General features: G+C 40.3%; 2 protein-coding genes across 2 annotated transcripts; both read left to right on the top strand.

Annotated features, from left to right (window-relative positions):
* Window positions 1–3,831: 3,831 nt before the first annotated feature.
* LOC113141502 (ladderlectin-like) lies at window positions 3,832–5,611 on the top strand. Its single transcript, XM_026325956.1, has 5 exons — window positions 3,832–3,909; window positions 4,410–4,498; window positions 4,659–4,790; window positions 5,290–5,401; window positions 5,514–5,611. The coding sequence occupies exons 1-5, from the start codon at window positions 3,849–3,851 to the stop codon at window positions 5,579–5,581; spliced, it is 462 nt and encodes a 153-aa protein (XP_026181741.1). The 5' UTR covers window positions 3,832–3,848; the 3' UTR covers window positions 5,582–5,611.
* A 3,708-nt stretch (window positions 5,612–9,319) lies between these two features.
* On the top strand, window positions 9,320–12,510 carry LOC113125433 (ladderlectin-like). The gene is made up of 5 exons (XM_026298885.1): window positions 9,320–9,330; window positions 9,665–9,677; window positions 11,762–11,884; window positions 12,107–12,218; window positions 12,331–12,510. Exons 1-5 carry the CDS (start codon window positions 9,320–9,322, stop codon window positions 12,399–12,401), a joined length of 330 nt encoding a protein of 109 aa, XP_026154670.1. The 3' UTR covers window positions 12,402–12,510.
* The last annotated feature ends 2,018 nt before the right edge of the window (window positions 12,511–14,528 follow it).

Genomic DNA, 14,528 nt, shown 5'->3' with positions numbered 1-14,528 from the left:
TGCCAGCTTTGAATCCTCCTCTGCTTGTCTGTCGTCTGGGGTTCCCCAAGGTTCAGTTTTGGGGCCTTTGCTTTTTTCCCTCTACTTGCTTCCTCAGGGTTTCATCTTCAGACAACATGGCATATCGTTCTATCGTTATGCAGATGATACCCAGGTTTAAAAGGAGGGTTTTTCAATTGCACGTTTGCTCGCATGTCTTGATGACATTAAAGGCTGGATGGCATTAAATTTTTTTCACTTTAATGAGGCAAAGACGGAAGTAATGCTGGTTGGTTCTAGTGCTTCCAGTGAATCTTCTGGTGTGAATCCAGGCCCCTTGACATCACATCTTAGAGCACTGGTCACTAATTAAGGCTTCAAAATGGGCACAGATCTTAAATTTGATAAGCAAAATACAGTTTTTTCCACTTAGGGCGTTTGCCAAAACTACAACCTCTGAGTCAAGGCAGCACTTTGAGCTAGTAATGCATACCTTTGTTACATCACACCTTGACTATTGTAATGCACTGTATGTTGGGGTTAGTCAGGCATCCCTTTCACGTCTCCAGCTGGTCCAAAATGCGGTGGCTCGTCTTTTAACTGGAACGCGAAAAAATTGGCTGCCAGTGTCTTTTAGGGTTCATTTTAAGGTTTTATTATTTGTTTTTAAATCTTTAAAAATGCCTTGCCCCATCTTATCTTACTGAACGCCTTCACCCTTATACTCCTAGCCGCTCCCTTAGATCCGCCAACCTTTTGCTTCTTGACGTGCCAAAAACAAGGAGGAAGCTCCGTGGAGATAGAGCTTTCTCTATTGCTGCCCCAAGGCTGTGGAACAATTTGCCTTTGCACAAAAGACAATCCCCTACATTAGTTATGTTCAAAGTACAACTCAAAACCTATTTGTATACCCAAGCCTTTGGACCGGCGTGATGGATTGATTATGGACTGTTTTTTATTGTTTTATTTTATAAAAATTTCAACCTATTTTTAAAATTCTTATTTTATGTATATTTGTTTCCTGTTTGTTTTGGTGTAGGGCACTTTGTGTCAGCTCTTGCTGTTCTTCAAGTACCTTATGAATAAAATAATAATAATTATTATTATTATTATCATACCGGCTCAGACGATGCCCAGGTCAACAAGGTCTGCGTCAGGTGCTGGGGAACCAGGGCAGCCTGATATGAAGTGGGCAACTGAAACATGACACTCATGGATGAGGGCAGAGAATAGAGAACTGCTGGAACACTACTACATAAGTAATCCCAAGGAAAGGGGTTATATGAAGAGGATGGGGGACATATGGAAACTTGGAAACCAAGGCATGAAGAACTGATCAGCACCAGGAACTGACATGATCCACACCTACTGTCTAAAGAAGCTAACTCCACTCCATGAGCGCCTGGCAGATCAAATGAACCAGCTGCAAATAGATGGGACTCACCCTGAAAGGATAACTGAAGGAAGAACAGTCTTGATCCTGAAGGATCCCCATGCTCCCAAACCCTGTATTAACTCCAGAACACACAATGAGCAGTCCCATCCAACTACCATCCAATAACCTGTCTCTGCACAACATGGAAACTCCTGTCAGGCATCATAGCACTAACATGGCTGAATAATTGAGCAGGGCCCAGAAAGGAAAGGGGAAGAACACCAGGGGAGCAGAACATCAACTACTGGTAGATAAAGCAGTCACTTGAGCCTGTAAGACCAGACTGACCAACCTGTGCACTGCCTGGATTGATTACAAGAAAGACATCAAAGACATCGACTCACTGATCCACACCACCAGGGTCTACAGCAATGACACTGGAATGTCATTTGGACTGGATAAGTGTGGTCGGATGATAACAGAGAGAGAAGGGGTTGTCAGGACTGAAGGAACTGAATTGCCAAAAGGCAGCAGAGCACATGTTGAGGGAAGCTACAAGAAACTTGGAATCCTACAGGCAAATGGGAATCAAGAAGAAGCTGCAAGTAAAGCAGCCACAGAGATTAAATCAAGTCCTAAGAAGTCAGCTAAATGGGAAGAACAAGGTCCAAACCATCAACACATACGCCCTACCGGGCATCGGATACCCCGCTGGTATAATAAGCTGGCCAAAAGAGGAGATAGAGGCTGCTGATGTCAAGACAAGGAAGCTCCTCACAATGCATGGAGAGTTTCACCCCAAATCCAGCATCCTGAGACCGTACACTAAGAGGACGGAAGGAGGTCGAGGACTGGTGAGCATTATAGCCACCATCTGAGAAGAATCACCAAAGATCCATAAGTACATCAGGAAGATGGCCCAGAGCGAGGGAGTATTTAGTGAATATCTCAGACAGCAAAAGCCTGAAGCAGAGGTCTTACTGGAAATTCCGGATTTTATCATAAGGATATTTGATTCTTTATTCAAACCTGTTTATTTTCTGTTAATCTGAGACCTAAATTTGTAGATGACAGTTTCCTGCTACTTCACACTGCTCTGAGATTCTGTTGCTTTGTCCTCTAATGACATTTTTACACAATGTAAAGGTAAATAATACAAATAAAACAGATTTCACTGAGATATGGCACCACTGTCAGACTGGAAAATACAGTGGGTACGGAAAGTATTCAGACCCCTTTAAATTTTTCACTCTTTGTGTCATTGCAGCCATTTGCCAAAATCAAAACAGTTCATTTTATTTCTCATTAATGTACACTCAGCACCCCATCTTGACAGAAAAAAACACAAATGTAGAAATTTTTGCAAATTTATTAAAAAAGAAAAACTGAAATATCACATGGTCATAAGTATTCAGACCCTGTGCTCAGTATTGAGTAGAAGCACCTTTTTGAGCTAGTACAGCCATGAGTCTTCTTGGGAATGATGCAACAAGTTTTTCACACCTGGATTTGGGGATCCTCTGCCATTCTTCCTTGCAGATCCTCTCCAGTTCTGTCAGGTTGGATGGTGAACGTTGGTGGATTCCAAGGTTGGTGGACACTGTAACTAGCAGGTCACTAATGTCTGACACCTGACAGTCCATCTTTCTTTGGCTTGACTTGAAACCTGATCAGTGACACCAGTGAGGCCAAACAGCCCCATCAGTTACACTGACATCACTTTAGGTAAATGACTGGTTTATAGACAGACAGTCTGACCTGTTTCAGTTTGCATTGGATTAGTCATGTCACTGTCCTGAATTTGCAGCTTTTCCTCCTCCAACAAAGATCCACCATCAGTTCCCCAAACAGCTCCCAGATCATGATCAAAGGTTGGATCAGAGTTTGGTTTTCCTTAAAACTGCCTGTTGACTCAAGGTGATGTTTCATTTGTTCATGCTGATTCTGAGCAGGTGGAATAATAAATATGTTTGTTCAGCATTGTAGCAGGCTAACATGCTGCTAGTGTGAGCAAAAACTACAGCTCCCATCAACATTTACCCAGAAATTCTCCACCAGCTGGGTTTTGTCTTTTATTTACATCCACAACATCAGCAGCAACAATCTGTTTAAAAGGGATTTGAAAGGTTTTTGCTGTATCTCTGCTGCCTACAACTGTCTACACTGTTCAGTCTGTCCTGCTGACACGTCTGAACTAATAAACACAGTAAAAGTCACATTAGGACATTCTTTGACGTTATGGCCTTAAGGTTTGTGGTGTCTCTCTGCCGTTTGCACTGGGTGGCTCAAACAGCCGTTATCTGTGAATTTTTTTAATTAATTCAGGGCGTTGCTGAAGAACATTTATTCTGAGCAAACAGCTTCACTACATAAATACCAGAGACTCCAACTCCCTGATCATCTGGTGTCTTGTCTTTGACAGGCTGTCAGTCTTTACAGGTCTGTTCCCTACAGAGATATCAGCCTCATCTTTAACATCTGCATCATCTTCACCATGAAGACTCTGATTCTGGCTGCTCTTCTTTGTGCCCTGTTGGCTCTGGACACAGCTCAGGGTGAGTATTACTACACTATATATTGTGTGTGTATATGTTTATGGAATAGATATCCAGATGTTATAAATGTATATATATACACAGACTATAAGTTGCATTGGAATATTAGTCTCTTTTAGCAACAATCCATTGTTGAACAGAACAAATATATATAGAGTATATATTATATATTGCAGCTTTACATTCAAATGTAAATCCTGTTGTGTATCTATATATATATATATATATATATATATATATATATATATATATGTAAAGATCAGCTCATGTCAAAGGCCACTGAAGGTCCTGTACTAGAACTGTTCTGTGTATCTAGAAAAACATTTATTTGAATAAAGTCAAAGAACCTTGGAGCACTAGTCAACACTATGATGAAGTCCAAACTCAAAAGAAGTCGGACTAGACTTACATGTAAATATAAGGTTGTGTCATTTCCACCACACACACACACACATAACTTATTTATGTAAATATGTTCATTTCTTGGGGCTTGTCTTTAGGAGAGAAGAGGTGTCCTCGTGGTTGGACACTAAGTTATGGTCGTTGCTACATCTTTGTTCCCACAGCCATGACCTGGCCTGATGCTGAGGTAATCAGAGTGATGTGGATTCAGTCCACAATGATTCTACACTGTTTATTTGGTCTGTGTTCACTTTAACACTGGCATCTTGTCCTGCCTTGGTGTTTTCCTACTACTCAGCTCATTTTGCTTCTTTACTGACTCCACTGTCTGTTTATCTGCACTGTAGAAAAACTGCCAGTCACTGGGTGGAAACCTTGCATCTGTGCACCATGACATTGATTATCAAGTGGTTCAGAATGTGATTTATATCGTGAAAGGGACTGGACCAGCCTGGATTGGAGGCACTAATGCACAACAGGTAAACTATTCACCAGTTCAGTCTAACAGATAAATACTCAGCTGATATTGGCTTTGTCCTAATGTCACATTGTCACCATCACAATGAACAGCCTACATTACCCACAATGCAACTGGACTGCTGACAACAATGGACATGTGTTATGGTAGAAACTGCTAATGTTGATTCTCCTTCCTCATTGTCAAACTTCAGTCCAAACCAACACTGACTCAGATCAGACACTCAGTCATTTTATCAGATGTCATGAAGTTCTTCTTTAAAGAACAACTATTGAATTCTCTTTCTGCACTGTTCACATAATCACTGACTCTTGGTGACTGATGTTGACACATAACAACTAATTCATGGCTTTGTAGCTCAAACCAGCCTGAATGTGTCTCTCCTGACTTATTCTGTGTCCCCTCCATCAACCCTAAACACAGTCAGTGTCCTGTGGTTGGATTTGTCTTCATCAGACACTGAAACACGTCACTACATTTGATTCTCTTCTGTTTTATAGGGGGGCAAGTGGAGATGGACTGATGGAACACCTTTTAACTTCTCAAACTGGGGTATTGGACAACCTGACAACTATCAGGGCAATGAGAACTGTCTACAAATTTCTACTGAAGGTAAATCACCAAAATGTCACTATAATAAAACAAACCATGTTAACATGAACGTCTCAGGTCTCAGGTCTTGGTCTGTAGCACTGACTGACTACAATGCTGTTGGTACTTACAGGTAGAAGATTCTGGGATGATCTGAACTGTCAGACTCCTCTCCCATTTGTCTGTGCCAAGAAAGTGTGACGAATCCAGGTCTTATCCAGAGGCATGAAATCCCTGTGAAAAGCACAAACACTGGTGGAGGTGTGTTTGTCTTTGCATACTCTCACATTTTGTGCCATCAGTCTCATAGAACCTGAATTCTACTGTATCTCATTTGACATCTTCTATCATATCCAGTATATATCATCTGTTTCTTTTCTATGGCTGTAACGCTACTGAAGGAAGGAAGAGACAAGTAACATAAACAGGAGCTGGACTGTCTCTGAGGTTTTGTGCCTTTAATAAGAGCAGACTGAATGTGTTATGGAAAGAATGCTTTGAGCTCCACTTTATTCTGAACTGTCCTTTCTCCTTTAGAGCAAAAATAAAAATGTCAAGCATTAAATCAATGTGGTCTATGACTCTATGTTATAGCTCCTGTTCTGTCAAAATCCTCTACTATAATACTGAACATAATGACAAATGATTCCAAACCTGTTCAACTGTGAACTGTAACTATGGTGTTAAACAGTTTTCAGGTCAGCATAAATATCACACTGACATGTAAGGCCACAGCCTCCTAGAGTACAGCCATAAAACCACCACATGGCACTGAGGCCAACTTTATAATAAAAGCTGTATTGATGCTGATTTAGCTTCAGCATGTATGTTGTTGTACCTGCTGTACAGCCTGCAGTACACGCACCTGTCCACACGACGTCACTGTGTTAACTTCATCAGGGGGAAATATCCAACTACAGAGGAAGAGAAACACACAGATGAAGATGTTGAGATCACTGATGTTGAGTAAACTTTTTCTGTTATGGAAATTTGCACAAGCTCATGAAGAGGAAAACTTCCATCACATTTATAATGCCTTTCCACGAAGACAGACTCAGTGTCTCTGGTCCAACAACGCCCTGGATCAGTTTCACATGTCGCCCAAAGCTGATCTGTCACCTGCTCATTACAAACAGTCAGAGCAAACTTTAATGTCGCCTGACAGGAAATAAATAAAAAGTTCAATAACATGTTAAAACAGCAGGAACCGTTTCTCCAGTCAGGACATGTGTTGGCAGAGACTAGAGGCTAAAGGCTTTTTGAGCTATTTCCCTACACAAATATCAAATGTCATCATGATCACAAGATCAACATATTTCAGGAGAACAATATCTGGATTCAACCCTCATGGCCTCATCTGTGCAAACCACAATCTACAATATTATTAAAGATAAAAAAGTCAGCTGGGATTGGCTCCAGCAGATCCCTGTGACCCTGGTTAGGAATAAGTGGGTATAGATGATGGATGGATTTAGATTAGTGCTGCCCCCATCTGGACGTCCTAGGTCAACTTTTTCAGAATAGTTGTGGTTCTGGGTGGCAGGACTCAAATGATGTGCAGTATTTCAGGGGGGATCAGGCTCACAAATTAGCATGAACTGAATATATTATGGACAGAAATTTGAAAAACATGTGACTGTTATTTAAGATACAAGAGGAGACAACTAAAGTGTCCAAACCTCATTCTGTCTCAGAACTACAGCTCATTACTGTGACACAAGCATTTTACTTACTGTCATACATTCCTCTGTGCATCCACCTGGGGGCGCTGTTCTCTACTATTCCCGAGGAGATCTGCTGTCGTCTTTTCTTTGGCTTGACTTGAAACCTGATCAGTGACACCAGTGAGACCAAACAGCCCCATCAGTTACACTGACATCACTTTAGGTAAATGACTGGTTTATAGACAGACAGTCTGACCTGGTTTCAGTTTGGATTGGATTAGTTAGTGCTGACTAACACTGCAGGCCTGTTTGACTTAAGTTAAGTTAAATTTGCAGCTTTTCCTCCTCCAACAAAGATCCACCATCAGTTCCCCAAACAGCCACCCGATCCATTATAACATAACATTGTTATGATAATAACAACAATAAAGTTAAATATTTTCAAAAACAAAAAAAGATTTTTAACAAATAAAGATGAATAGTTTAACAGTATCAGTGGCTGCAATGAGCCTAGCTAGCTAAGCTAACTGGTATGCTATAAAATGAATTGAGTCTGTAAATAGCAAGTAGTACTAGACAAAAAACATTTGATTCTGCAAAATGGTTCCTTCATGGCATGCACTATGTACTTACTTTGTTGTGTTTTACTTTTTATTCCAAACAGTATTTTAGTTTTTCTTCCATTAATGTAAATCTGAGACTGGAATTGAAATTTGTAGATGACAATTTCATGATACTTCTCACTGCTCTGAGATTCTGTTGCTGTGTCCTCTAATGAAATTATTACACAACTAAACAGTTTTCACAGACCTTCCTGTTTGTCTTGGAGCCACATCAGCTGAGACACGTCTACATGTTTCTGCAGCTCCTATGTTCATATTCAGCTAAATACCAACAGTTCTGAAGGAACCTGGTCTGTGCTTTAACAACACACTCAGGAAAAGCTTGTTCATCAACATGTCTGGCTGCATCAGGAAAATGTTCACTATCAACATTTGTTTTCTGCCAAATTATCCAGTGTAGAAACACAGCTGGTCAGCTGCTACTCCAGATGTCACAGGCTCACCACTGACCACTGGGGGGAAGAGGCCTCTACTAAACCTCATGGTGATCCATCCTGGTTCAGCTTGGCCCCAAGTGAGAGACCCACACAGCTGTACCCCACTAGCCTGCCTAAACACTGAGAACTCAGCAACACTAACACAGGCGCCTTGATTCAGCACATCAGTACTGTCTGAAACTTTTAGGGATCCTGGATTCTCAGTCTTCATGTGTCCAGTTATTTCCTGATTTGCTTCCACTGTGTATTTTCCTTTCAGCCAATCAGAACTCAGATCTGTTATCAGGTGTTTGGTGCTATGTGTCATGGTGGTCTTATATCGTATTGGGCCAGCAGGGGGCCAAGGGCTCAGCTCATCCTGATCCACTGATACAGGTGCTTCATATTTCAAGTCTTCAAAGGCGGCTACACCTTGGCACCACTGTCAGACTGGAAAATAACTAGCAGGTCACTAATGTCTGACACCTGACAGTCCATCTTTCTTTGGCTTGACTTGAAACCTGATCAGTGACACCAGTGAGACCAAACAGCCCCATCAGTTACACTGACATCACTTTAGGTAAATGACTGGTTTATAGACAGACAGTCTGACCTGTTTCAGTTTGGATTGGATTAGTTAGTGCTGACTAGCACTGCAGGCCTGTTTGACTTAGGTTGAGTAAATGTTCTGTTAATTTGCAGCTTTATGGACAGGGCAGGTACCTGAAGCCACCAAGTGTTTCATTAATGTGAGTTTAAATGATAAAGGGTAACTGAAAAATTCAAGTTGTGTTGTGTGACAAAGTATTTCACTCACCAACAAAGATCCACCATCAGTTCCCCAAACAGCTTCCAGATCATGATGAAAGGTTGGATCAGAGTTTGGTTTTCCTTAAAACTGCCTGTTGACTCAAGGTGATATTTCATTTGTTCATGCTGATTCTGAGCAGGTGGAATAATAAATATGTTTGTTCAGCATTGTAGCAGGCTAACATGCTGCTAGTGTGAGCAAAAACTACAGCTCCCATCAACATTTACCCAGAAATTCTCCACCAGCTGGGTTTTGTCTTTTATTTACATCCACAACATCAGCAGCAACAATCTGTTTAAAAGGGATTTGAAAGGTTTTTGCTGTATCTCTGCTGCCTACAACTGTCTACACTGTTCAGTCTGTCCTGCTGACACGTCTGAACTAATAAACACAGGAAAAGTCACATTAGGACGTTCTTTGACGTTATGGCCTTAAGGTTTGTGATGTTCTGTCTTACACTGGAGTATGTTGAATTTTATCTCAGGGAACATAATGTTTCCCCGTCAAGACAATAGAATATTTTTTATTTTGAGACTTATTTACTTACAGGAAACTGAAAAATTGGGCGTTGCTGAAGATGAAGATGCTCTGCAAACAGTCTCACTAAATAAATACCAGTGACTGATCATCTGGTGTCTTGTCTTTGACAGGCTGTCAGTCTTTACAGGTCTGTTCCCTACAGAGATATCAGCCTCATCTTTAACATCTGCATCATCTTCACCATGAAGACTCTGATTCTGGCTGCTCTTCTTTGTGCCCTGTTGGCTCAGACCTCAGCTCAGGGTGAGTATTACTACACTATATCTTGGGCATTTTGTGTGTATATATGTGTATGTATATGTAATACATTCCCATATTTTGTAAATAAATATGTAGTGTACCCCAACGAAGTGGTTCAGAGTTTGCAGATTTTTCCTTGGAACCTAACTAATAACTGTTCACGGAAACCCCCACAATTTCACAGAAACCGCAAATATGTCTATGTATTTTTTCGTGGCAATATAGAATTTTTCATGCGTTTTAACGCTAAATTATTAAGAACAATATAATTTACTAATTAGGTCACTAATTTATTTACTACTAATGTATTAAGCTGAGTATGAAATTAAATGAAAGTGTTTTGAGAGCATGTCTGGGGGCATATTTAGGGTTTAAACTATAAAAATAGGCATTTTTTCACAATTCGCAGGAACGTAACCCCCGAAAATTTGGAGGGTTTACTGTACCGTATTTTATGGACTATAAGTTGTACCTGAATATTAGTCATTTTTAGCAAAAACAGCCTTGCTGAACAGAAACCAGACTTTATTTACTTCACTTTGAAGTCTACAGTATAGCTGTTTCTTCTGGGCAACATGTTCACTTGTGTTACACTAGGAGTCAGAGCTTAACATGAACAGAAATGTTTTGACTTGGTCAGTGGTACAGTATTATCTTCATGATAATGCCAAGAGTGTATTCTAACGTTAGTGACTACTCAACAGAATTACAGTAAATAAACACATAAGTTGCAGGACAAACCTGAGAACAATAAAAAGCAAAACTTATAGACCAGGAATGATAGTATTCTGTGAGAGACTGCGTCAGTGTGGACCAGGCTGGAGCTTTACATTAGTTAGACTATGGCTCTACGTCTGTCTGTTTTTATATGTTTAATGAATCTTTACATTTATCTGAAAGTGTGTTTCCTTTATTTAAGCACTTATATGATTTTACTTTGCATTTTATTGTGAAGCACTTTGTGATTTTTATCTGTGAATGATTCTATATAAATAAACTTTACTTACGTATATTCAAATGTAAATGCACTCGTCAAAAGGTGATTCACATCTTTTCAGTGAATTGTTCATTTTTGGGAATTCACTAAGATTTACCAAGTGAGAAAGGACAGTAACATACAGTACATTATAGACTGTCATCTGCAGCCACAGCAGTATCAGCTGTCAGTTGTCTTTGACTCAAAATGGACAGTGCAATAGTACCCTTAAACCTCTTGTCTCCTCTCTCCATGTGGTCTTTTACTGAAGCCCAGCTGACAATTTTCCAGCAAACTGTATGTAGTGTTTACTAATTTAGTAACTTATGGTGTTGTCTCCATGGTTAATAGACCTTTGAAACCTGGTGTAACAGACTAGAATTATTTATCTGTGGCAGCACCTGTGTATTTCAGCGTCCACAAACAGGATAAATTTTGTGACACCCGGTGGCAGAAAGAGGGACTGCACTTTGGATTATTTTTAGTGTTAGCCCAGCACAGGATTAAAACCACTGCATTCTTGATGCAAAACAAAACGACTGCAAATACTGCTGTAAAAACGTGTGACACTTTGAATCGCTCCATGTGTAGTGTCCTAGAGCCCAACACAGATATGAAATGGATCAATATGATGTCTTCCCACCTGTTGTGTCTCTGCAAATGATGCTGACAGGATGTTCTGGTGATTAAAAAGTTTAATAATATGTACATAATGAGTTTTAGTGAGTGACAGGAAGAAATGTGACAATACTCTAATACTCAAAGGGAAAGTTTATTCTTAGTATCTTCACCGGAAACAGGAAGGTTAATTCAAATTCATGCAAAACTCAACATTATGCATTTTGTTTGTCTTCAGGATTCTTCCCACCTCTTTGTAAGTGGGGCTGGACAAGAATTAAATTCCGTTGCTACATCTTTGTTCCCAGAGCCATGACCTAGGCTGATGCTCAGGTAATCAGAGTGATGTGGATTCAGTCCACAATGATTCTACACTGTTTATTTGGTCTGTGTTCACTTTAACACTGGCATCTATTCCTGCCTTGGTGTTTTCCTACTACTCAGCTCATTTTGCTTCTTTACTGACTCCACTGTCTGTTTATCTGCACTGTAGAGAAACTGCCACACCCTGGGAGGAAACCTTGCACCTGTGCGTGATTCTCAGGAGAATGGGGCCTTTCAGAATTTGATTGGTCAAAGTAAAGCAGCATGGATTGGAGGCACTGATGCACAACAGGTAAACTGTTCATAAGGACAGTCTGACAGATAAATACTCAGCTGATATTCCACATAACAACTAATTCATGGCTTTGTAGCTCAAACCAGCCTGAATGTGTCTCTCCTGACTTATTCTGTGTCCCCTCCATCAACCCTAAACACAGTCAGTGTCCTGTGGTTGGATTTGTCTTCATCAGACACTGAAACACGTCACTACATTTGATTCTCTTCTGGTTTATAGGAGGGCAAGTGGAGATGGACTGATGGAACAGCTTTCACATACACAAACTGGGCTCCTGGACAACCTGACAACTGGCAGGGCAATGAGAACTGTCTACACATAACCACTGAAGGTAAATCACCAAAATGTCACTATAATAAAACAAACCATATGAACGTGAACGTCTCAGGTCTCAGGTCTTGGTCTGTAGCACTGACTGACTCACATGTTGTTGGTACTTACAGGTAGAAGGTTCTGGAATGATCTGGACTGTCAGACTCCTCTTCCATCTGTCTGTATCAAGAAGCTGTACTGATCCCAGGTCTGATCCAGAGGCATGAAATCCCTGTGAAAAGCACAAACACTGGTGGAGGTGTGTTTGTCTTTGCATACTCTCACATTTTGTGCCATCAGTCTCATAGAACCTGAATTCTACTGTATCTCATTTGACATCTTCTATCATATCCAGTATATATCATCTGTTTCTTTTCTATGGCTGTAACGCTACTGAAGGAAGGAAGAGACAAGTAACATAAACAGGAGCTGGACTGTCTCTGAGGTTTTGTGCCTTTAATAAGAGCAGACTGAATGTGTTATGGAAAGAATGCTTTGAGCTCCACTTTATTCTGCAGTCTGACTCTTCTTTCTTGGCTCATGCCAAAATAAAAGTCTATCAGCATTGAAACCAGTTGGTCTGTGTTTTCTGGCTCCTGTATTATGAAATTTCAAATCACACCAGACATAGCAAATAAATAAATAAATGATACTGTACAACATTATTTTTGAGGCTACTTATTGGAATTTTGTGCCCCACAATATGGACTGTAATTATCAAAGTTGCAAGATTTATGTTTTAAATAACGATGCATCAGACATGGTTTAGTTTTGATAAGTGCTGCCATCATTTGACCCATAGTCTGTTGTAGTTGTAGTATTGGTTCGGCTCACTAGGACCCTCAGCCGAGGTTCTTCTGGCTGTTGGTCTGACAAAATGACTCACAGAACCGTGGGGTCATTTCTGGGAACTCTTTAAGGTCGACCAGCTTGAAAACCCGACCATCCATCAGTAAACCTGGACTTGGACTAGACTTGGATCCAACACATTGATACAGAATATCTACCTCTGTATCACCCCAAGACCAAACAGTAGTAGAAGTTACACAGAGGAAAATATATACTTTTAGGTAAATGAGACGACCTTATATTTACATACAAGTCCAGTCCGACTTCTTTTGAGTTTGGACTTCATCATAGTGTTGACTAGTGCTCCAAGGTTCTTTGACTTCATTCAAATAAATGTTTTTCTAGATACACAGAACAGTTCTAGTACAGGACCTCCAGTGGCCTTTGACATGAGCTGATGGCCTAATAACAATAGTCCTTCAGACAGTTCAAGTCTCATCCAGTACAACTTTATACAGTATCTGACAGAAGTGAGTCCACACCTCACATTTTTGTAAATAATTTATTATATCTTTTCATGTGACAACTGTCAAGTTTACGCTACACTGACATGGTTCTTTTCCTGAAGGTAATGAAACACACGACAACTTTGTACCGAGTATATGTCTGCAAGTGAAAACGCCTCAGTTGCAAACGGAGAGAAGAGACTTTCTTCTCTCCCCCATGCGACTTACACCCTTCTCCCTCTTTTCACTTAGCAGTCCTTTATTTGTATAGTGGGGAACAAAACCAGACACAGGATACTTGGGTGCAATAAAACTTCAGTTCATCATGGGTCATAAGGTTATGGAGGTCAGCTGGAGAAACAGACCTCTCACATAAACATCCTGTCTTCAGATCTAATTCCACAATGGCAACAATTTGAACTTTTGTCCTTATAACCCCAACAACAACACTGAAGAAATGACACTTTGCTACAATGTAAAGTAGTGAGTGTACAACTTGTAAAACAGTGTAAATTTGCTTTCTCCTCAAAATAACTTAACACACAGCCATTAATGTCTAAACCGCTACCCTTTGGACCGGCGTGATGGATTGATTATGAACTGTTTTTTATTGTTTTATTTTATAAAACTTTTAACCTATTTTTAAAATTATTATTTTATAGGTATATTTGTTTCCTGTTTGTTTTGGTGTACGGCACTTTGTGTCAGCTATTGCTGTTCTTAAAGCGCCTTATAAATAAAAGTATTATTATTATTATTATACCGGCTCAGACGTTGCCTGGGTCAACAAGGTCTGCGTCAGGTGCTGGGGAACCAGGGCAGCCTGATATGAAGTGGGCAACTGGAACACGACACTCATGGACGAGGGCAGAGAATAGAGAACTGCTGGAACACTACTACATAAGTAATCCCAGGGAAAGGGGTTATATGAAGAGGATGTGGGACATATGGAAATTTGGAAACCCAGGCATGAAGAAATGATCAGCACCAGGAACTGACATGATCCACACCTACTGTCTAAAGAAGCTAACTCC

The sequence above is a fragment of the Mastacembelus armatus genome, chromosome 18, assembly GCF_900324485.2.
Source record: "Mastacembelus armatus chromosome 18, fMasArm1.2, whole genome shotgun sequence".
Taxonomy (NCBI): Eukaryota; Metazoa; Chordata; class Actinopteri; order Synbranchiformes; family Mastacembelidae; genus Mastacembelus; species Mastacembelus armatus.
Note: the sequence above shows the minus strand (reverse complement) of the source record. Positions and strands in the feature narration are given on the sequence as shown.

Bases quoted from the DNA above. Each gene is read 5' to 3' on its own strand.
- LOC113125433 (XM_026298885.1), top strand. The intron at 11,885-12,106 runs GTAAACTGTTCA...TCTGGTTTATAG, and splicing joins GAGGCACTGATGCACAACAG to GAGGGCAAGTGGAGATGGAC. The intron at 12,219-12,330 runs GTAAATCACCAA...TGGTACTTACAG, and splicing joins TCTACACATAACCACTGAAG to GTAGAAGGTTCTGGAATGAT.
- LOC113141502 (XM_026325956.1), top strand. From the start codon at position 3,849: ATGAAGACTCTGATTCTGGCTGCTCTTCTTTGTGCCCTGTTGGCTCTG. The intron at 4,791-5,289 runs GTAAACTATTCA...TCTGTTTTATAG, and splicing joins GAGGCACTAATGCACAACAG to GGGGGCAAGTGGAGATGGAC. The intron at 5,402-5,513 runs GTAAATCACCAA...TGGTACTTACAG, and splicing joins TCTACAAATTTCTACTGAAG to GTAGAAGATTCTGGGATGAT.